Source organism: Nicotiana sylvestris, chromosome 9 (genome assembly GCF_000393655.2).
Source record: "Nicotiana sylvestris chromosome 9, ASM39365v2, whole genome shotgun sequence".
Lineage (NCBI taxonomy): Eukaryota > Viridiplantae > Streptophyta > Magnoliopsida > Solanales > Solanaceae > Nicotiana > Nicotiana sylvestris.
In genome coordinates, this window is record NC_091065.1 from 179618731 (window position 1) to 179643853 (window position 25123).

The following is a 25123-nucleotide window of genomic DNA, read 5'->3' on the forward strand; positions in this document are numbered from 1 at the left end:
GGAAGAAAAGAGAAAAGAAAAATGCAAAAAAAAATACTTGGTACCCACCGCGGTTCACCGCGGTCGCGGTGTTGACGCCTTTTTTTAACACACTAACAACAACACTGGTGGGTTGCCTCTCACGCTGCGCTTGATTTAACATCGTAACACGATGCAAGCAATTGATCATCACTCCTCATTCGCGTACTGGGGCTCTTCCAAAGTAATTACTACTCTATCCCTTTTTTCTTCAGTCATTCCAAGGTAATATTTCAACCTTTGCCCATTTACTGTGAACCTATTTGTTCCATCTTCTGGTTCAATCTCTACAGCTCCACTTAAGAACAATTGCACCACTCTGAAGGGTCCTGACCATCGGGACTTTAACTTACCTGGGAACAATCTCAATCTTGAGTTGTATAACAACACTATATCTCTGGGTTTGAAGTTTCGATCCAAGATATGTTTATCATGCATTAATTTCATCCTTTCTTTGTATAATCTAGCACTCTCAAAGGCCTGGAACCTAAATTCCTCGAGTTCATGTAACCCGGTGATTCTGTTAGTCCCTGTTGTCTCCATGTCTAAGTTTAACTGCCGCAATGCCCCAAGTGCTTTATGCTCTAGCTCAACTGGGAGGTGGCATGCCTTGCCAAATACCAACTTGTACGGTGACATACTAATTGGGGTTTTGAAGGTTGTGCAGTACGCTCACAATGCATCATCCAATTTCTTTGCCCAGTCAGTCCTTGTTGCATTCACTATTTTTGTGAGGACACTTAATCTCCCTGTTGGACATTTCAACTTTCCCGCTCGATTGTGGGTGGTACAGGGTGGTCACTTTATGACAAACCCCGTATTTTTCCAACAGCCGTGCGAATGCTCTATTGCAGAAATGGGTTCCGCCATCACTGAGTATAGCTCTTGGGGTACCAAAACGTGTGAAGATGTTCTTCTTTAAAAGCCTAGTACCCCTTTAGCATCATTGGTCGGAAGAGCCACTGCTTCGACCCACATATAGATATAGTCAACTGCTACCAATATGTACTTGTTACCATACGAGCTAACGAATGGCCCCATGAAGTCAATCCCCTATATGTCAAAAATCTCCACCTCTTGAATTGTGGTCATTGGAATTTCGTGTCTATGAGATATGTTGCCAGTTTTTTGGCATTCATCGCAGCTTTTAACCCAAGCATAGGCATCCTTTAACAGAGTAAGCCAGTACAAGCTTGACTCCAAAACCTTAGCTGCTGTCCGAATTCCTCCAAAGTGTCCACCATATGGTGAAGCATGGCAAGCCTGCAAATCAGAATGTTGACCTTTCTCGGGGATACACCGCCGAATCATGTTATCTACATATATTTTAAACAACAGAGGTTCATCCTAATAATAATACCGACAATCACGAAAGAACTTTTTCTTCTGTATTGAGGAGAGTTCATAAGGTACAATACCACTTGCTAAATAATTAGCAATATCAGCATACCATGGTGCCTCCTCCATTGTCATTGCCAGTAACTGTTCATCCGGGAATGTCTCTGTTATATCCTCAACCTCTACCTTCTTTTCAGCTCCTTCCAACCTTGAGAGGTGGTAAGATACTTGGTTCTCTGTCCCTTTTCGATCACGTATTTCTAGATCGAATTCTTGTAACAGAAGAACCCAGCGAATCAAGCGTGGCTTTGACTCCTTCTTTTCTATCAGGTACCTAATTGCTGCATGGTCAGTGTAAACAATAACTTTCGAGACAATCAAGTATGACTTGAATTTGTTGAATGCAAAAACAAGAACCAACATTTCCTTTTCCGTCACGGTGTAACTGAGTTGTGCATCGCTTAGCGTTCTGCTTGCATAGTAAATCGGGTGCATCAGTTTTTCCTTTCGCTACCCCAAGACTGCTCCTATGGCATAGTCACTTGCGTCGCACATGAGCTCAAATGGCTGCTCCCAATTGGGTGCAACAATGATAGGTGTAGTCACCAATCGCTTCTTTAGCTCCTCAAATGCCAACCTGCAACCATTAGAAAACACAAAGGGGTGATCCTCTTTAAGGAGTTTGCATAATGGGTTAGCAATTTTAGAGAAATCTTTTATGAATCGCCTGTAGAACCCGGCATGTCCAAGGAAACTTCTCACCGCCTTGACTGAAGTGGGCGGTGGTAGTTTTTTAATCACGTCAACCTTAGCATGTTCGACCTCAATTCCTTTACTGGACACTCGATGCCCCAGGACTATCCCTTCCTATACCATAAAATGACACTTCTCCCAGTACAACACTAAATTTGTCTCCACGCATCTTTTGAGCACTCTTCTTAAGTTGTGAAGACAGTCCTCGAATGAATCTCCCACCACGGAGAAATCATCCATAAAGGTCTCCATAATATCCTCCATCATGTCTGTGAAAATGGCTAACATACACCGTTGAAATGTCGTCGGTGCATTGCAAAGCCCAAAAGGCATTCTCCGAAAGGCGAAGATGCCATAAGGACAAGTGAAGTATGTTTTCTCTCTATCTTCGGGGGCTATTGATATCTAATTGTACCCCAAATATCCATCCAAGAAACAGAAGTGCGATCGCCTAGCCAGCCTGTCCAACATTTGGTCAATGAAAGGCAAGGGGAAGTGGTCCTTCCCGGTGGCTGTGTTCAATTTTCAGTAATCCATGCAAATCTGCCATCCCGTGATTGTACGAGTTGAGATCAACTCATTGTTCTCATTTTGCACAACAGTCATTCCCCCCTCTTTTTGGCACACATTGGACAGGGCTGACCTAATTGCTATTAGAGATGGGGAAGATGATTCATGCATCTAACCATTTGATCACTTCCTTCTTTACTACCTCTTTCATGTTCGGGTTCAGCCTTCGTTGATGTTCTTTGGAAGGTTTGTGCCCTTCTTCCAAGAGAATTTTGTGCATATAGAAGGCTGGGCTAATACACTTTATGTCTGCCATGGTCTAGCTAATGGCAGTTTTACTTTCCTGCAGTACCTATAAGAGCTATTCTACCTGCACATCTAGCAAACCGGATAATATAATAACAGGCAAAGTAGAAACAAGGCCTAAGAAAACGTACCTGAGCTGAGATGGAAGCGGCTTCAGCTCCAGCTTGGGTGGTTCCTCTATTGATGGCTTTGCTGGAGGTATAGCCCTTTTTTCTAACTCAAGGGACTCGAACTGGGGCTCCCTTTTCCATAATCCTTGGCCTTCAAGTGCCATGACCCACTCAACTAACCTTTCACCATCCATCTCTTCTAAATTTGTCAGACATGCCTCCAATGGATCTTTAGCAGTCAGGGTCACATCATCTTCTTGCAAAATCACATCCACTGCCTCCACTAGAGAGCAATTAGCATATTCACTGGGTCTCCTCATAGATTGCTGAACATTGAATATGACTTCTTCATCGTTCAGTCTCATTTTTAATTCCCCAGTCTCACAATCAATTAGTGCTCTCCCAGTGGCCAAAAAAGGCCTACCTAGAACCCACCCGATCTCTGGTGCTCGTACTTCACCTGTTGACAGTTGAGATACCGAGCTACGAATCCAACTATATCTTTCTTCATCCGCCTCCACCAATAGTGTTACCGCAAATCATGATACATCTTTGCGGCACCCGGATAAATGAAATACCACGAGCTATGGGTCTCCTCTAGAATCACCTCCCGAAGCCCATCAACATTGGGTACACAAATCCAACCCTACATCCTCAATACCCCATCGTCACCAATAGTTACATCTCTGGCATCACCGTGCTGAACCTTGTCCTTGAGGACAAGCAAATTAGGGTCATCATACTGCCGCTCCCTGATACGATCAAATAAGGAAGACCGAGAAACCACAGAAGCTAGAACTCGGCTGGGCTCTGAAAGATCCAATCTCACAAACTGGCTGGCTAAGTCTTGAATATCCATCGCCATAAGCCTCTCTGATGCTGGTAAATAAGCCAAACTCCCCAAACTCTCTGCCTTTTGGTTCAAAGCATCGGCCACCATATTGGCCTTTCCCGGATGGTACAATATAGTGATATCATAATCCTTAAGCAACTCCAACCATCTTCGCTGCTTCAAGTTAAGATCCTTTTGCTTGAACAAATGATGAAGACTACGATTATCAGTGAATACCTCACAAGATATGCCATACAAGTAATGCCTCCAAATCTTCAATGCGTGAACTATGGCAGCCAACTCCAAATCATGAACGGGGTAGTTCTTCTCATAGGGCTCAACTGACGAGAAGCATAAGCAATAACTCTACCCTCCTGCATCAATACACAACCAATCCCAACTCTCGAAGCATCACAATACACGATATATGAACCTGAACCTGATGGCAAAACCAACACTGGAGCTGTGGTCAAAGCTGTCTTGAGCTTCTGAAAGCTCTCCTCACACTCGTCTGACTATACAAATGAAATACCCTTCTAAGTCAACTTGGTCAAGGGCGATGCGATAGATGAGAATCCTTGAACAAACCGGAGATAATAGCCTGCCAACCCAAGAAAGCTATGAATCTCTTTGGCTGAGGATGGTCTGGGCCAACTCTACACGGCCTCTACCTTCTTCAAATCCACCTGAATACTCTCCCTCGATACCACGTGGCCTAAGAATGCCACTAAATCCAACCAAAACTCACATTTCGAGAACTTAGCATATAACTTCTTCTGTCTCAGAGTCTGAAGCACGGTCCTTAGGTGCTGCTCATGATCTTCTCGACTCCGGGAGTACACCAAAATATCATCAATAAATACAATGACGAACGAGTCAAGATACGGTCGAAACACATTGTGCATTAAATGCATAAAGGCTGCTGGGGCATTGGTCAGCCCAAATGACATAACAAGGAACTCGTAATGACCATACCGAGTCCTGAAAGCAGTCTTCGGGATATCTGGCTCCCGAATATTCAATTGATGATAACCTGAGCGCAAATCAATCTTAGAAAACACCTGTGCACCCTGAAGCTGGTCAAACAGATCATCAATGCGAGGCAAAGGATAACGGTTATTCAGTGTAACCTTGTTCAACTAGCGATAATCGATACACATACACATAGAACCATCCTTTTTCTTCACAAACAAGATAAGAGCACCCCAAGGTGAAACACTGGGTCAAATAAAACCCTTATCAAGTAATTCCTGTAACTGATCCTTCAACTCAGGAGGAGCCATACAATACGGAGGAATAGAAATGGGCTGGGTGCCCGGCAATAGATCAATGCCAAAATCAATATCTCTATCAGGCAGCATGCTTGGAGGATTAGCTGGAAACACATCGGGAAAATCTCGTACTACTGGAACTGAATCAACTAAAGGGGTATCAATACTGACATCTCTCACATAAGCTAAATACGCGTCACACCCCTTCTCAACCATACGTTGAGCTTTAAGAAAAGAAATAACTCTACTAGGAGTGTAATCTAAAGTACCCCTCCACTCAACACGCGGTACACCTGGCATAGCCAGCGTCACGGTTTTGGCGTGACAATCAAGAATAGTATAATGGGGAGACAACCAGTCCATGCCCAATATTATATAGAAGTCAACCATACTGAGTAACAATAAATCGGCTTTGGTCTCAAAACCACTAAGAGCAACCAAACACGACCGATAAACGCGGTCTACAACAAGAGAATCTCCCACAGGAGTAGAAACATAAACAGGAAAACTCAAAGAATTCCGAGATACACCCAAATATGGAGCAAAATAAGAAGACACATAAGAGTAAGTAGAGCCTAGATCGAATAGAACTGATGCATCTTTGTGACAAACCAATATAATACCTGTCATGACAAAATCGGAGGCAACAACCTCGGTATGGTCAGGAAGGGCATAGTATCATGCATGTCCTCCCCCTCTAGGGCATACTCTACCTCCCCGACCTCCACCTCTAGTTGGCTGAGCAGGTGGGGTAGCAACTGGAGCTGTAACCATAGTCTAAGAACTCTACGGGGCACGATATGGCTGAGAAGTCTGTGGAGGTGCACCCCTGCCAAGTCTAGGGCAATCCCTGACCATATGGCATGTGTCACCACACTCAAAACATGCTCTAGGAGGACGTGGTGGTTATGACTGGCTCGGGCCAGGTCTGCTGGACTGACCTCTGAAAGCACCCCGCGCAGGAGGAGCGCAAGAAACCGGAGGTTCATAATATGGCTCATGAGGCCTAGGAGGAGCTGGAGCACTACTGGCTGCTGGAAGAGCTGAATGAATGGGGCGGCTCATATAACCCCTACCATGACGACCTGCAACTGGGGTATGGGCACCAAAATAATGGCCCAACTCTCGAGACCTTTTGGTCTTCCTCTCCTCTTTCTCTCTAGAATGCATACCCTCAATCCTCCTAGAAATGCTCACCACCTAATAATAAGAAATATCCATCTCTAACTCACGAGACATGCTAGATCTGATGTTGGGAACAAGACCCCCAATAAACCGGTGAACTCTCTCGCGAACAGTAGAAACTAGGGCTGGTGCATGCCTAGCCAAACTGGCGTAACAGACATCATACTCTGAAACAGTCATAGCACCCTGGCGCAAATGCTCAAACTCTGCGAGCCATGCGTCCCTGAGGCTCTGAGGAACATACTCCCTTAGGAACAGATCTGAAAATTGAGCTCAAGTCAGTAAAGCAGCCTCATCTAGACTGTCTAACTCATAGGTGCGCCACCACTCATAGGCAGCTCCTCGAAGCTGGAAGGTGGTGAAAGAAACTCCGCTCGATCCTGAGATACCCATGGTACGGAGAATACAGTTGTCGACGCCCCTTTTTTCTCTAACCGTGGGGTCAGAAATCGGGTATACGACGTTGGGAAGGACAACTCAATTCCCTTTCGAAAATTGGGTTTAGTAGTTGAAGAGTCGCCACCTAATGATTATAATACATTAGGACCCTTTTTAGAAGAGTTTGAGTTGGAAAGCCAGAGTTCGGGTAAGGGCTAGAAATTATCTCGAGGGGAAGGTGTTAGACACCCCTCAAGATCCACTAGTGTGGTTCCCGGCCATGTTCCAATTGTGACTTTACAAGTAAACAATCAAGGCTCAAATAAGGATTCACATATAACATTGCAATCAGGTTGAAAACTTTCGAAGGTAAGTAGAGAGGGAAGAAATTTTAAAAAAGAGATTTGAATAATTTTACAAGAAAAGATGAAAGCAAATAAAGGGAGGGGGTCCTAGGTTTATAATTAATATGGATCACATCAATGCAATATCCAGCAATCACTCCTCAGAAGAGGGGTCGCACGTGATATTAGCGCACCGGTCATCATATCCATATTATATCCTTCCCACCCCATTAAGGTATTAAAGCACGGAAAGTTTTGTTACTTATTGCATGCTAGTACCCGTCTCACTTCTATCAGTCCCGGAGGCATTTAGGACTACTAATCCTAAAAGGAAAGGGATTTAGGGCCTTTTGAGAGTTTCAAAGGACAAAATACTAAGGCGTCAATCAAAACACATAATACAAGTAAAAGTGGAGGAAAATAAGCAAGTAAGGCTCAAGTAAACCTCCTTAAATTAGATAATCCATAGAGTTTAGCATGTCTCACATGTACTGGTTTGGTCTTTAAAATTAAAGCGATAAACGGACTGATTTAACTCATATTTTTAGACATGAAGTCCGTATGAGGCTTACTCGAATGCAGTCATCAAAGACCGAACCACTTAGCTATGTGTTGGACATAACTAACGATTTCGAAAAGCAGACTGATTATAAAGAGTTATCAGATAAGTATAAAGAAGTGAATTCAGATTGATTTGAAAAATATTTGTCAAGTTATCAGGAAAGCAGTAAGTTTCTAGAAAATATGCACTGATTTGAGAATATTTATCAAGAAGGAAAAAAGATGCACTGGTTTGGTTGCAAGAAAAGTTTTAAGGGTTCAGAAAACGTGCAGAAAGTCGCTTGTTTTAGCAAAAAAGGGGCAGTACTGTTTTAAACGAGTGAAACAATTCCGATTTGAAGTTCCTATAGGCATGATCTCTACAAGTTACTGATTTTAATACATTTCAAACGTTAACAGCCTTACAAACATGGTATCTATATATTGTCTTATCGTTAAACCTAACGGTTTGCCTAATATCATTATAAATGCAGAAATGTAAATCCCTATAGGCATGGTATCTATATGCATAGTTGCAGAAATCAGAAAGTTAGATCCTATAAGCATGGTTTCTACTTGTGAGATTGCATAGATCAAAAAATTAAATCCTATAGGCATGATCTCTACCCTTTGTGCATAAAGTAACCCCTCACTTTTCACTAAATCCCCATGAGTTTATACAAATTATTACATGCCAATAAAAATAAGACAGAAATTAAAAGTACATCAGAAATCACAGCTACATCCGAGCAGCCTAATTCAGACTTAGTGTCTAACAATATGAGATTGAACCATTTCCAAAATCCAGATTTCCAAAGCCTTCTCTTATCTGGGGTGTTTCAGAGATCCAAGGAGTTTCAGGAACTCTATGGAGTGCTTACACCCAAAATTTTAATTAGAAAGAGTTATAGTGCAGTGTGGAAGGGCCAACCCCCAGGTGTCCAAGTTCAGAGGGAGATCATGGATCCTAAAGCAAGGTTCACAAGAGAGGGGCAGAACTTAAGTTCTAGGAGTGAGTGCAAGTGCAGTAGAGGGGGAAGGGAATCAGAGAGAGACAGGGCAAGCTAGTGGTCATGCCCAGCAATTGGGATGTTGGCACACCCCTAGCCAGGCCTGTTCAGCCAACACAGAATAGCACAGACCTATGGAAGGTCAGACTATGTTCTGGACAGTGATTAGGGCACTGCCAGGCCAAAGTCTCAGGCTCAGAATACACATAAAGGGAAAGGGGAATGGGAATTGAAAGAGTTTAGGACTCAAGAAGCCCAGCCCATACACATGAACAACAATGTCAAGTGTTGTCATGCTTTCTAGACCATAACTCAACATACAAAGGGAATTGGGGGTGGGAGTTCATGTAAGCACAAAGAAAAGAAAAGTAAGTAAACTTGCAGAAATTACAGCATCGAAACAGTAAGACAAACAGAGAAGAGGTTGAGGAATAAACATGTAGTGGAGAGGCAGAATGTAAACAAAGAGAGGCATACCGGTAAAAGAGCAAGAGCAGGATGCAAAGACAAAGTAATAGCAGTATATTAGCCTTGACTTTCAGCCGGCTAATAATAAATAGGAATAGAGAACAGCAGTAGAGAAAAGAGCAAGATGGAATGCAGGTTTTTGAAAGTAGTAGTAGTGTGTAAGAGTATGCAATTCGAAGTGTGTTGTAAAAGTATTGAATCGTCAGTGAGTTAAAAAATGCAGAAGGGTAGTCCATTTTATAGTGCAGAGAAGCAAGTAAGAAAGGTAAGAAAATAGTTTACAATCAATCACATAGAATTTCCCTTCAGTTAAGGGATTTGATCTCAAACGGGTTAGAAGATAATTAAGGAAAGAATTTTGATTAAAGCCTTTTCAAAGTAGCACAAAAGGGATAAATACATAAAGGCTATTTAAGGACAGGGTCTTGACAGTACATGGCTGTAATATTTAAGGAAAGAAAATCAATTAATAGCCAAGAAATCAGAATTACAAGCTCAATTCGAATGAACCAAGTCAAGAAAAGGTAAAGGAGGTTCAATCAAAGAAAATTAGTGACAATCAATCAAACCCCATTAGAGGATTTCAGAATCAATCAATGAGTTAGTAAAAACCTTTGAAAGTAGAGTTATCATATATAAAACACACAAATATGTGAATCAAGAAGAGGCTGTCAAATTATTTAGAAGAGGGTTTAATTGAAGAGAAGTCCAGAATCATAAGCAACGAGATACAGGTTCAATTTGTAGACTCATAGCGAGTCTGAGAGTTCAGGGTCCCAAAGTGGAGCCTCGACTCGAACACAAAAAAAAAATCAAAATCGTCAAAGGAAACCCCCAAATCCTAGGGTTTCAAAATTGAATCAGACATGAAAGTAAGAAAGCAAGTCATTGAAACAGGGATGATAGCAGGTTTGAAACGCAAAGCAAGAAAGCCGATTTAAGAGCATAAAAGAACATGTTTTAGAAAAGTCGGGGCTTAAGCAAGTTCAGAAGAGAAGAGAGGATACGAACTTAAACAAAAGTAGATGAAACATGCTTAGCAAGAACACAAACAGAGTCCAGTAAAGCAAAAAATCAAAGAACTCAACGATAATCATATATAGTAAAAGAGTAAGGAAAACATAACACGGATTAACATGTGAGTGTTGGAGTAACGTGTGTAGTAGAAAAAGAAAGTGGAAGAATAGTACAAGCGTAGTAAAAGAGGTCATACGAGACTAACACAGACAAACACACGTAAAGAAAGAACAGAAAGAATCAGAAAGATGCTTTTTTAAAAAAAAAACTTTCAGAAACTCTAAATCGAAGGTAAACGATTTTAAAAAGAAAATCTGGGGAAAAGCCTTTAAAATGTCAAATAAAGCATAGATACAACATAGATCTAAGCAGACAAACAGAGAAAGAACCTCAAATAACTTAGGGTTTCAGAGAAACCCTAGAAATGAGAAAGGCTTGGAAACAAGTCCGATCTAAGTCGGAAAGGTCAAGAATCAGTCTCCTGAGTCTTGAATATGCCGGAGCATGGACGGAGATGGCCGGAATCTTCGAATCGGTGAAGTTTTGGCCTCGAACCTTCGAGCATCAGGCATACAAGAGCCGGAAGAGGTGAATATAGGTTGTCCATGGCCTGAGAAGCCATGGATTCCGGTGAAAACATGGTGGAACAAGGTGGGAAGAGGCTAGGGTTTCGAAGAGCCTTGAGAGAATCTGAGAGCATTTGGGATTCAAAGGCGGCAGATCAGGTGGAAAATGAAGGAATTAGGGTAGGTTGTTTGGTTTAATTATGGAAGGGTGGGTTATGGCCGTTGATCTTGAATGATCAACGATCCATATTTGGAAGGGTAGGTGGGAATCGGGTAGGGTCATTTAGATTGGGTTATGGGTTGGGTCAGGTAAAAAGTGGGTCGGTCTGGTTGGGGTTGGGGTTGGGTCAAATGGTGGTTAAAATTGAAATATAAAAGGGGCTGTAATTGAAATAAATGAGGCTAAATGTTAAACAGCCATTTCTTCCCTTTTTATTTTATATAAAATAATTAAAAAGATTTTTAAAACAAATTAAAAGCATTGAACTAATTAATAAGGTATAAGTATTAATTTAAAAATACTGGAAATAATTTAGTAATAATAAAATGTTGTTAATTGTAAAATAGGCTATAATTGCAATTACATGCAATTTAGCTTTTAAATATCAAATAAATTTGTAAAAATATGCAAAAAATCACCTTAATTATATTTTGGTGTAAATGAAAAGTAAATAAATTATTCACAAAAATAATAATTTCGGGAATAATTATTGAATTTTGCACTACTAAAATAGACAATAAATTGGTTTTGAAAGTCTTTAGAAATTTGGGAAAAATACCAAAACACTTGGGCATGCTTATGTATGCACATATATGTTATTTTGAAAGTATTTTGAGTGTAAAAAAATACTTAGGAAAAAATTGGGTATCAACAACGGTAACACTCATCAAGGAATCCCAGAGCATCCTCTGATGCTAGAACACTGAATATAGGAGGCTTGTACTTCTTGAACCTCTCAAGCCTCAACTGCTCATCCTCGAAAGCAGCTTCCCTGTCCTCGGGCTAAGCTGGCACTGCAGGCGGTACATGAATAATCTCAGGGACCTGCTCAACTTGCACTCACTGCTCAGGAGTGCGGGCGGTAGGAGTTTGTGCTCCTCCCCCGGCCTGAGATGTAGTTGCAGCAAGGGAAAACAATCCTGCCTGAGCCAAAGTGGTGTACATGCTCATGAACTGTGCCAAAGTCTCCTGAAGAGCTGGAGTGGTAGTAACAGTAGGCGTGTCAGGTGCCTGGACTCCGTTTGAATCCGCTGGTGGTACCTCTGCGATAGCTCGCGCAGGTGCTTTGGATGCACCACGTGCGCGTCCTCGGCCTCTACCCCGATCTCGGACTCTAACAGCTGCAGTAGGGGGCGTGGGTGCCTGATCATATCGGGTAGCACGTGTCCTCCCCATCTGTGAGAGAATAAAAGACAGAAGTTTAGAATGGTGATGTCAAAATATCGCATGACAAGGAAATCATATGAAGTGGAATTTTCCTAACAGTTACATAGCCTCTTGTAGATAAGTACAAACGTCTTCGTACCGATCAGCGAGACTCTAATAAACCGGCTTGTGATCCATGATTCCTATGAACCTAGAGCTCTGATACCAACTTGTCACGACCACAGTTCGCCCTCCGTGAACCCTCGTAATGGCACCTAGTCTCTACGACTAGGTAAGCCTAATTTGCAGAAGAAAAACCAAAAATTGCGGGAGTAAACAATTTAAAACAGAATAAAGCAGTAACAGTGTTTAAATATGTCGCTCGGCATACACCATGTTTAACTATTAATACCAAATATAAATCCAAGACCCGAAAACCTATGAATCACAAGCTAAGAAAGAAATACTACATAGCTCTAACTCCGGAATTTCTAATAAAGAACAGAAAAGTACAGAAGGGCTAAATACTAAAGGCAGGAATGGAAAGGGACTCCTTGGTCTGCGGACGCGGCAGATGTACCTCGGAGTCTCTAAGAAGTCGCCTCCCACAACGATAGTAGGCTTGATCAGCGGTACCTGGATCTGCACATGAAAAACATGCGCAGAAGGGGCATGAGTACACCACAGCGGTACTCAGTAAGTGTCAAGCCTAACCTCGGTTGGGTAGTGACGAGGAAGTTAGGGCCCTACTGAGATTAAATAAAATATAAAGGTTAACAGTATAGAACAGAACAATATAAATGCGTACAACAGCAAAATAACACAGGGTGAACAGAACATCAACAATTATACAGAACAAGGTAAACATGGAAAGGAAATACAACTCAGCACCGATAGTAATGATCGAGGATCTACAAGGATACCGTCCTGTAGTCCCATCTTTACTTGTCCAGTGGATCTCTCGTGATACCGTCCCGTAGTCCATCATATATATATATATATATTCGAAGGATCTCCTGGGATAATGTCCCGTAGTCCAACTCATAGTGCGTGGGGATCTACCGAAATCCCGTTCCATAGTCCTAAATGCAAATTCCCAGTACTGGGGGAATCTACCGGGTGCATTCTCGTAGTTCCATATAACTGTATAAGGGGATCTACCGGGAATCTAACCCGTATCCCCAAAGTAAATATGTAGGGGGATCTATCGGGAATCTAACCCGTAGTCCCAAAGTAAATATGCAGGGGGGCCTATCGGGAATCTAACCCATAGTCCCAAAGTAAACAGACATGGGGAGAGCTACCGGAATCCCACATCCGTAGTCCCAATGTAAATACGCAGCAACAACAAGAAGATATTCAGAAATGAAATTTCATATCAAGGAAACAAGTAATTCTAGCCTAACATGTTTCACGTAGTGCAATCAAGGCAATTTAAGCAAATAAGCAATTTAAGTCAACTAAACATGCTTTCTACCTAACAACATGCTAAATTTTTTTCAAGTATAATAAAGCGGAAAATAAAACATGCTAATAAATACTTTAAGAAAAACCGGATTTCCAACAATTTGCACAAGTACGCGCTCGTCACCTCACGCACAAGGCAATTCAGTTACCAAATATATCAATCCTAAGGGGAAGGTCCCCCACACAAGGTTAGACAAGACATTTACCTCGAACCAGCTCAAAATTAACTAGAAAACACACTTTTGCCACGGGTATCCAACACCAAGTGGCCCAAATCTATTCAATTCCATTTCATAATGTAAATAATACTTCAAGAAGCTGATTCTGCAATAAAATTCTAAGCTAATACGCGAAATTATATAAAATGACCAAAACGCCCCTCGGTCCCACGTCTCAGAATCGGGTGAAATTTATATTTTCAGAAACCTCATACTCTCACGAGTCCAACCAGAAACCTCATACTCTCACGAGTCCAACCATACTAAATTATCCAAATCCGATGTCAAATGCCCCATCAAAACCCAATAATTCTGCCTAAGAAGTTTATCCAATTTTTCCAACAAATTCGAAATTTAAAGGCTAGATTTAAGTTAGGAATCATGGAAATTGATCTAAGTTGGGTAGAGATCACTTACCCAAGTTACCCAGGTGCAAAAGTCTTCAATGTTCGCCCCTCCCGAGCTCCCAAATTCGAAAATGTGAAAATAGGCTGAAACCCTCGAATTGGGATTTTAAGAAATCTGCCCAGGTATTTTGTGCCTCGCGATCGCGAGAAGTGGTGTGCGATTGCGAAGAGTAAAAATGAAGGGCTCCTGAAATGGCCTACGCGAATGCGAGACGGTGCACATGATCGTGTAAGAGGAAAAGATGGCCTGACGCGATCGCGGTTGAAGACACACGAACGCAAAGTGGAAAAGGGACTACTGAGCCACTGGCTCATGTTTCTACTACGCGAACGCGAAGTGGTAATTGCAATCGCGAAAGAGGAAGGGGCAGTGCTATGTGATCGCGAGACAAGTCATGCGATCGCGAAGAAGAAATTGGGCCCCCTACGTAATTACACTACGTGATCGCGAATGGATGGCTGTGATCGCGATGAAGAAAAGTCTGCAACACCTAAACCTGAATTTCTGCAACTTTTTAACAACTCAAATGACCCGTTGAGCATCCGAAACACATCCGAGGCCCCCGGGACCTCAACCAAACCTACAAACATATCCCATAACATCATTCAAACTTGTTCCAACCTTCGGAACGCCATAAACAACATCAAAATACCTATTTTTCGTCAAATTCAAGCTTAAAATTTTTAAAAACTCTATAAACACATTTTCGATCAAAAAGTCTACTAAACCTCGTCCGAATGACCTGAAACTTTGCACGCACACCCAAAATGACATAACGGAACTGCTGCAACACTCGGAATTCCATTCTGACCCTCAGATGAAAATCTCACTATCGAACCAGAAACTTCCAAAATTACAACTTTCGGCATTTCAAGCCTAAATTAGCTACGGACCTCCAAAACACATTCCGAACACGCCCCTAACCCCAAAATCACCCAACGGAGCTAACGGAATCATCGAATTTCCATTCCGATTCCGTCTTCACACTGTTCTGACTACGGTCAATTTTCCACATTTAAGCTCTTATTTAGGGACTAAGTGTCCCAAAACTCCTCAAAACCCAAAACCGAACATCCCGGCAAATCACATTAGTAGAAATAAACTTGGGAAAAGCAGTTAATAGGGGATCAGGGCATTAATTCTTAAGACGATCGGCCAGGTCGTCAGATCCTCCTACACTTAAACATTCATTCGTTTTCGAACGAGCATAGAGACATACCTGAAGTAGTGAAAAGATGAGGGTAACAGCTGCGCATATCCTACTCGGTCTACCAGGTTGCCTCCTCCACTGGCTAACCCCACCACTGAACCTTTACTGATGCAATGTTTTTTGACCTTAGCTTTCTGACCTGCCTGTCCAATATAGCCACTGGCTCCTCAAGATAGGATAGATCCTTGTCCAACTGGACAAAACTAAAATCCAACACGTGCGACGGATCACCGTGATACCTCCGGAGCATCGAAACATGAAATATCGGATGAACTCTGGTCAAGCTGAGAGGTAAGGCAAGCTCATAAGCAACCTCACCAACTCGCCTCAATATCTCAAAAGGGCCAATAAATCTCGGACTCAACTTTCCTTTCTTCCCAAATCTCATGACGCCTTTCATAGGCGAAACCCGAAGCAGAACCCGCTCTCCAACCATATAGGAAACATCACGAACCTTCCGGTTCGCGTAACTCTTACGTCTGGATTGGGCTGTACGGAGTCTATCCTGAATCACATTAACCTTCTCCAAAGCATCCTTAACCAAGTCTGTGCCCAATAGTCTGGCCTCACCTGGCTCAAACCAACCCACCGGTGATCTGCACCGCCTACCATATAAAGCCTCATATGGTGTCATCTGAATGCTGGACTGATAACTGTTGTTGTAAGCAAACTCTGCCAATGGCAAGAACTGATCTCAAGACCCTTCAAACTCAATCACACATGCACAGAGCATATCCTCAAGAATCTGAATAGTGCGCTGGGACTGTCCGTCCGTCTGAGGGTGAAATGTTGTACTCAACTCTACCTAAGTACCTAACTCATATTGAACGGCTCTCCAGAATCGTGATGTGAACTGGGTAACTCTATTTGAAATGATGGAAACTGAATACCATGCAGACGAACAATCTCTCGGATATAAATCTCCGCCAACCGCTCCGAGGAATAAGTAGTACACACAAGAATAAAATGAGCGGATTTGGTCAGCCAATCCACAATCACCCAAATGGCATCAAACTTCCTCAAAGTCTGTGGGAGCCCAACTACAAAGTCCATTATGATCCGCACCCACTTCCACTCTGGAATCTCTATATCCTGAAGCAACCCACCCGGTCTCTGGTGCTCATACTTCACCTGCTGACAGTTGAGACACCGAGCTACGAATCCAACTATATCTTTCTTCATCTGCCTCCACCAATAGTATTGCCGCAACTCCTAATACATCTTTGCGGCACCCGGATGAATGGAATACCGTGAGCTATGGGCCTCCTCTAGAATCAACTCCCGAAGCCCATCAACATTGGGTACACAAATCCGACCATGCATCCTCAATACCCCATCATCACCAATAGTTACATCTCTGGCATCACTGTGCTGAACCTTGTCCTTGAGGACAAGCAAATTAGGGTTATCATACTGCTGCTCCCTAATACGATCAAATAAGGAAGAGCGAGAAACCACGCAAGCTAGAACCCGTTTGGGCTCTGAAAGATCCAATCTCACAAACTGGCTGGCTAAGGCTTGAATATCCACCGCCATAAGCCTCTTTGATGCTGGTAAATAAGCCAAACTCCCCAAACTCTCTGCCTTTCGGCTCAAAGCATCGGTCACCACGTTGGCCTTTCCCGGATGGTACAATATAGTGATATCATAATCCTTAAGCAACTCCAACCATCTCCGCTGCCTCAAGTTAAGATCCTTTTGCTTGAACAAATGCTGAAGACTATGATGATCAGTGAATACCTCACAAGATACGCCATACAAGTAATGCCTTCAAATCTTCAATGTGTGAACTATGGCAGCCAACTCCAAATCACGAACGGGGTAGTTCTTCTCACGGGGCTTCAACTGACGAGAAGCATAAGCAATAACTCTACTATCCTGCATCAATACACAACCAATCCCAACTCTCGAAGCTTCACAATACATGATATATGAACCTGAAGCTGATAGCAAAACCAACACTGGAGTTGTGGTCAAAACTGTCTTGAGCTTCTGAAAGCTCTCCTTACACTCGTCCGACCATACAAATGAAATACCCTTCTGAGTCAACTTGGTCAAGGGTGATGCGATAGATGAGAATCCCTGAACAAACCGACAATAATAGCTTGTCAACCCGAGAAAGCTATGAATCTCTATGGCTGAGGACGGTCTGGACAACTCTGCACGACCTCTACCTTCTTCGGATCCACCTGAATACCCTCCCTCGATACCACGTGGCCTAAGAATGCCACTGAATCCAACCAAAACTCACATTTCGAGAACTTAGCATATAACTTGTTCTCTCTCAGAGTCTGAAGCACGGTCCTTAGGTATTGCTCATGATCTTCCTGACTCCGGGAGTACACCAGAATATCATCAATAAAAACAATGACGAACGAGTCATGATACGGTCGAAACACACTGTGCATCAAATGCATAAAGGCTGCTAGGGAATTGGTCAGGACAAATGACATAACGAGGAACTTGTAATGACCATAACGAGTCCTAAAAGCAGTCTTCGGGATATCTGGCTCCCAAATCTTCAATTGATGATAACCTCAGCGCTAATCAATCTTAGAAAAAACTCGTGCACCCTAAGGTTGGTCAAACAGATCATCAATGCGAGGCAAATGATAATGGTTCTTCATTGTAACCTTGTTCAACTGGAGATAATCGATACACATACGCATAGAACCATCCTTTTTCTTCACAAACAAGACAAGAGCACCCCAAGGTGAAACACTAGGTTGAATAAAACCCTTATCAAGCAATTCCTGTAACTGATCATTTAACTCCTTCAACTTAGGAAGAGCCATACGATACGGAGGAATAGAAATGGGTTGGGTGCTCGGCAATAGATCAATGCCAAAATCAATATCTCTATCAGGCGGCATGCCTGGAAGATCAGCTGGAAACAATCGGAAAATCCCGTACTACTGGAACTGAATCAACTGAAGGGGTATCAAAACTGACATCTCTCACATAAGCTAAATACGCGTCACACCCCTTCTCAACCATACGCTGAGCTTTAAGAAAAGAAATAACTCTACTGGGAGTGTAATCTAAAGTACCCCTCCACTCAACACGCGATACACCTGGCATAGCCAACGTCACGGTTTTAGAGTGACAATCAAGAATAGCATAATGGGGAGACAACCAGTCCATGGCCAATATAATATCGAAGTCAACCATACTAGGTAACAATAAATCGACTATGGTCTCAAAACCACTAAGATAAACCAAATACGACCGATAAACGCGGTCCACAACAAGAGAATCTCACATAGGAGTAGAAACATAAACAAGGGAACTCAAAGAATTCCGAGATACACCCAAATTTGGAGCAAAATAAGAAGACACATAAGAGTAAGTAGATCCTGGATCGAATAGAACCGATGCATCTTTGTGACAAACCAATATAATACTTGTGATGACAGAATCAGAGGCAATAGCCTCTGTACGGGCAGGAAAGGAATAGTATCTTGCATGGCCTCCCCCTCTAGGGCGACCTATACCTCCCCGACCTCCACCTCTAGCTGGATGAGCAGGTGGGGTAGCAACTGGAGCTGTAACCATAGCCTGAGAACTCTGCGGGGCACGCTGTGGCTGAGAAGTTTGTGGAGGTGCACCCCTCCCAAGTCTGGGCAATCCCTGACCATATGGCATATGTCACCACACTCAAAACAATCTCTAGTAAGACGTGGTGGTTGTGACTGGCTCGGGCCAGGTCTGCTCGACTGACCTATGAAAGCACCCCGTGTAGGAGGCACGCTAGAAACCGGAGGTGCATAATATGGCTCATGAGGCCTAGGAGGAGTTGGAGCACTGCTGGCTGCTGGAAGAGCTGAATGAACGGGGCGGCTCATATAACCCCTAACATGACGACCTGCAGTTGGGGTATGGGCACCAGAATAATGGCCCGACTCTCGAGACCTCTTGGCCTCCCTCTACTCTTTCTCCCTAGCATGCATACCTCCAAACCTCCCAGCAATGCTCACCACCTGATGATAAGAAATATCCATCTCCAACTCACGAGCCATGCTAGATCTGATGCTGGGAATAAGACCCTCAATAAACCGGCAAACTCTCTCGCGAACAGTAGAAACCAGGGATGGTGCATGCCTAGCCAAATAGTGTAACAGACATCATACTCTAAAACAATCATAGCACCCTGGTGCAAATGCTCAAACTCTGCGCGCCATGCGTCCCTGAGGCTTTGAGGAACATACTCCCTCAGGAACAGATCTGAAAACTGAGCCCAAGTCAGTGAAGCAGCCTCATCTGGACTGTCTAACGCATAGGTGCGCCACCACTCATAGGTGGCTCCTCGAAGCTGGAAGGTGGTGAAAGAAACTCCGCTCGATCCTGAGATACCCATGGTACGGAGAATGCGGTAACACTCATCAAGGAATCCTAGAGAATCCTTCGATGCTAGACCACTGAATATAGGAGGCTTGTACTTCTTGAACCTCTCAAGCCTCAACTGCTCATCCTCGAAAGCAGCTGCCCTGTCCTCGGGCTGAGATGGCACTGCAGGGGGTACAAGAATAATCTCAGGGACCTGCTCAACATGAACTCGCTGCTCAGGAGTGTGGGCGGCGAGAGTCTGTCCTCCTCCCCCGGCCTGAGATGTAGCTGCAGCAAGGGGAAGCTAGAGTAGTAGTAGCAGTAGGTATGTCAGGTGCCTGGACTCCGTCTAAATCTGCTGGTGGTACCTTGGCGGCAGCTCACGCAGGTGCTCTGGCTGCACCACGTGCGCGTCCTCGGCCTATACCCCGGCCCCGGCCTCTGACGGCTGCAGTAGGGGGCGCGGGTGCCTGATCATCTTGAGTAGCACGTGTCCTCACCATCTGTGAGAGAATAGAAGACAAAAGTTTAGAATGGTGATGTCAAAATATCGCACGACAAGGAAATCAAATGAAGTGGAATTTTCCTAACAGTTGCATAGCCTCTCGTAGATAAGTACAGACATCTCCGTACCGATCTGCGAGACTCTAATAAACCTGCTTGTGATCCATGACTCCTATGAACCTAGAGCTCTGATACCAACTTGTCACGACCATGGTTCGCCCTCTGTGAACCCTCGTGACGGCACCTAGTCTCTACGACTAGGTAAGCCTAATTTGCGAAAGAAAAACCAAAATTTGCAGGAGTAAACAATTTAAAACAGAATAAAGCAGTAACAGTGTTTAAATGTGCTGCTCGGCATACACCATGTTTAACACTTAATACCAAACATAAATCCAAGACCCGGAAACCCATGAATCACAAGCTAAAAAAGAAATACTACATAGCTCTAACTCTGAAATTTCTAATAAAGAACAGAAAAGTATAGAAGGGCTAAATACTAAAGGCAGGAATAGAAAGGGACTCCTTGGTCTGCGGACGCGACAGATGTACCTCGGAGTCTCTAATAAGGCGCCTCCCTCAATGATAGTAGGCCTGATCGGCGGTACTTGGATCTGCACATGAAAAACATACGCAGAAGGGGCATGAGTACACCACAGTGGTACTCAGTAAATGCCAAGCCTAACCTCGGTTGGGTAGTGACGAGGAAGGTTAGGGCCCTACTGAGATTAAATAAAATATAAAGGTTAACAGTATAGAACGGAACAGTATAAATGAGTACAACAGCAAAATAACACAGGGTGAACAGAACATCAACAATTATACAGAACAAGGTAAACATGGAAAGGAAATACAACTCAGCACCGATAGTAACGATCGGGGATCTCCCAAGATACCGTCCTGTAGTCCCATCTTTACTTGTCCAGTGGATCTCCCGGGATACCGTCCCGTAATCCATCATATATATATATATCCGAAAGATCTCCCGGGATACCGTCCTGTATTCTAACTTATAGTGCTCGAGGATCTATCGGAATCCCGTTTCGTAGTCCCAAATGTAAATACCCAATACTGGGGGAATCTACCGGGTGCATTCCCGTAGTTCCATATAACTGTGTAGGGGGATCTACCGGGAATCTAACCCGTATCCCCAAAGTAAATATGCAGGAGGATCTACCGGGAATCTAACCCGTAGTCCCAAAGTAAATATGCAGGGGGATCTACCGGGAATCTAACTCGTAGTCCCAAAGTAAACAGACATGGGGGAGTTACCGAAATCTCACATTTGTAGTCCCAATGTAAATACGCAGCAACAACAAGAAGATATTCAAAAATAAAATTTCATATCAAGGAAACAAGTAATTCTAGCCTAACATGCTTCACGTAGTGCAATCAAGGCAATTTAAGCGAATAGGCAATTTAAGTCAACTAAACATGCTTTCTAACTAACAACATGCTAAAAAATTTCAAGTATAATAAAACGGAAAAGGAAACATGCTAATAAATACTTTAAGAAAAATAGGATTTCCAACAATTTGCCCTAGTACGCGTTCGTCACCTCACGCACAAGGGAATTCAGTTACCAAACATATAAATCCTAAGGGGAAGGTCCCCCACACAAGGTTAGACAAGCCACTTACCTCGAACCAGCTCAAAATCAACTAGAACCCATGCTTTTTCCATGAGTATCCGACTCCAAATGGCCCAAATTTATTCAATTCCATTTCATAATGTAAATAATACTTCAAGAAGCTGATTCTACAATAAAATTCTAAGCTAATATGCGAAATTATGTAAAATAACCAAAACTCCCCACGGTCCCACATCTCGGAATTGAGTGAAATTTATATTTTTAGAAACCTCGTACTCTTACGAGTCCAACCATACTAAAATTATCTAAATCCGATGTCAAATGCCCTATTAAAACCCAATAATTCGGCCTAAGAAGTTTATCCAATTTTTCCAACAAATTCGAAATTTAAAGGCTAGATTTAAGTTAGGAATCATGGAAATTGATCTAAGTTGGGTAGAGATCACTTACCCAAGTTACCCAGGTGCAAAAGTCTTCAAAAATTGCCCCTCCCGAGCTCCCAAATTCAAAAATGTTAAAATAGGCTTAAACACTCGAATTGGGATTTTAAAAAATCTGCCCAGGTATTTTGTGCATCGCGGTCGCGAGAAGTGGTGCGCGAACGCGAAGAGTAAAAATGAAGGGCTCCTGAAATGGCCTACGTGAATGCGACACAGTGCACGCGATCATGTAAGAGGAAAAGATGGCCTTACGCGATCGCGGTTGAAGACACGCGAACACGAAGTGGAAAAGGGACTATTGAGCCACCGACTCATGTTTTTACTATGCGAACGCGAAGTGGTAATTGCTGTAAGCACGTGATTTTTGCTTCACGGGAATTACTCCAAAAGAAAAAGGAAATCAAAAATATATGCATAAGTGTTTCTTGTCGTTGGTAGATTTTTATTAAATGTTAATTTGTGGGTGTATAATTTTACTTTGTTTTATTTAGGAGCTTTTGTTTAAATTAAAGTAGAAAAGCAAAGGAAAATGAGGATACTCGGATTGGGCCCAGAAATTAAAACAACAGGCCCAAACCACCTGTCTACTATCCAGTCCAAACCAGGTCTGCCCAGGCACATCCCCAAAACGACGCCACATAAGGCGTCTGATCTGAGCCGTTCAGTCACACTCATCCAACAGTCCACACTCACACCCATAACCCGACCTGTTTGCTCGGGTCAACCCAACCCCTCACTCAAACCAAACGACCCCATTTCTATACCAAACGACCCCGTCCCGTCCCTCACCAGTGGATCCAAGCCATTGAGATCATCTGATCTAACGGCCCAGATCAAATTTCCCCTTCCGTATATAAACCCTCCATCACACCCCACGCCCCCTATCCAAACCACACCCCCCCTCACCTCCTGTTCATCATCGTCTCTCAAGAGACGAACCCTTGCCAAACCCTAGCCGCCACCCTTCACCTTCACCGTAAAGCCGGCGGCAAGGACGCCGGTGACCACCCCCTTAACACCCCTGATGCACCTCACCACCCCAAACCCAAATCTGTTACCCCCTGGCCTCGAATCAGCCCCCTTCATCTCGAATCTTGATTTGAAGATTCGAGACCAAACCCGGATCTACACCAAACCATCCCAAATTCACCCTAGTCACTCCCCTAACATCCCTCATACCCTAATCAGCTTTGGTTCCGGTCAAATATAAGCAGAACTCTTCGAATCCCAAATCTGAGTTCAAGAACCCTAAAAACCAAACCTGTTTCGTTTTGAGGTAAGTTTCCGGTGTAATCGTCTTTTCTTTCCTTTTGTTTAGGTGTTATGCATATGTTCGTGGATTTGTTCTGGATTTTTTATCATTATTCTGTCCATCTTCAAAGACCCTTTTGTTTAGTCGATTTCTTTTCTTAAGTGTTAATTGAGTGTTATAAGATGCCTATTCGCTTCGATTGATGTTGTCGACTAGTTAAGTTTCATAAACTACATGCTAAATGTCCCGAGTTTTGAAATAAATTGGTGCCCTGTTTAGTCTATGTTGTTAGTCGATTAATTGTTACGTATGATAGTTCGTATAGTCGACCTGAGTAACGTCGTCAAATAATTAAGTGTTGTAAAGTTCCATTGTTGTCCGAAAAATGCCTGAATCACTCAGTTTGTTTATGTTTTGAGTTTAGTTGATTAGAGACTAATTAGTATACGTTATAACTCGCAAAGTTGACTCGACACATGTTTGACGTTAGTTTCACAGTATTAAATAACAAACGACCTAACTCTTACTGGCTGATTTTGTTGAATAGTTGTGTTGGACTGATTATAGGTTGGTTTGTTAGCTGTGGGTGGGGGGGGGTTCGAACTAGTTCTCAAAGGGTCATAACTGGCAGATCCAATAGAATGAAAGGGTAGGGCAAAGCAGCATTGATCAAGGGTCTGTTGGGTAGCTTTGGTTGGGAAAAAACTAATTAAGTGTTCAGGATTAAGGGAGGCTATCAATTGTTTAATCAAATACTATTAATCTAGTATTAATGGGGACAAAACATAAGAGCATGGGAGTTAAAATGAATACTTAAATGAACCCATGACTCTTGATTAGAGCAATGGGTTAGGCATGGGGAACCAAATAACTTGCATCAAGAAGATGCTTAGGCATGGGAAATGAAGGGGATGGGCAGACCTTAGGCTGTGAAATTCTAGGCAGACCTTAGGGGTTCTCTTTCAGGTTATAAATAGAGCTATTTTTAACTAAGAAAGGGTGGACATTTTTTAGTCTTCAGAAAAGGAAAAACAGAAAGAAAATTTCAGAACATTGTAACCAAACACTGTCTGAAAACTGCATAAGAGATTAAGTTGGTCAAGCTGTCTTGGTCAAGTCAGTTACTCTAATTGAACTGCTTTTGCTCTTGCATTGAATATTCTGGTTTTCTCGGCTGTTTTACTACTTTGTGTCTGGGATTGTTTGCTTGGTGCTCGACCACCTGTGGGTTTCCTCATTGTTGAAACTGCTGTTGGTTGTCTGTGGACTATTGGTGACATTGTTGCTGATTGTTGTTGCTGTTGATTGTTGACTGCTGTTTACCTGCTGTTGCTGTGTTGTTGCATACTACTCAGCTGATCATTCTCCTTCTTCTTTTGTTTTCCTATACCAGGTACACGACTAATACTGTCAATGTAACTTGAAAGTTGAGCATGAATACAAAAGAGAAGAGTTGAAGATTGTTTATTTTTATATATAGCCTGTATATTGAATATCATGTGATGTATAATAGTTTACATTTTTTGTTTGGATACTGGAGTTAGCTCTCATACATAGTAAATGTCAATGTATGGTAACTTGATATCCTATTGTGTGTGTAGGCTGATAGATAAAAGGTTTGACAGTGTAGTAGGCTATAGCTCAGAAATTAGCTATGTTTGTGATTAGCATGTCCATTAATGCATGAAAACTATCCAT

The 25123-nt window shown here is 42.8% G+C and overlaps 1 protein-coding gene across 1 annotated transcript; it reads right to left on the minus strand.

Annotated features, from left to right (window-relative positions):
- Window positions 1-1071: 1071 nt before the first annotated feature.
- LOC138878663 (uncharacterized) lies at window positions 1072-1779 on the minus strand. The gene is made up of 2 exons (XM_070158350.1): window positions 1437-1779; window positions 1072-1334 (listed from the first exon to the last, which is right to left on the minus strand). The coding sequence occupies exons 1-2, from the start codon at window positions 1777-1779 to the stop codon at window positions 1072-1074; spliced, it is 606 nt and encodes a 201-aa protein (XP_070014451.1).
- Between the last annotated feature and the right edge of the window lie 23344 nt (window positions 1780-25123).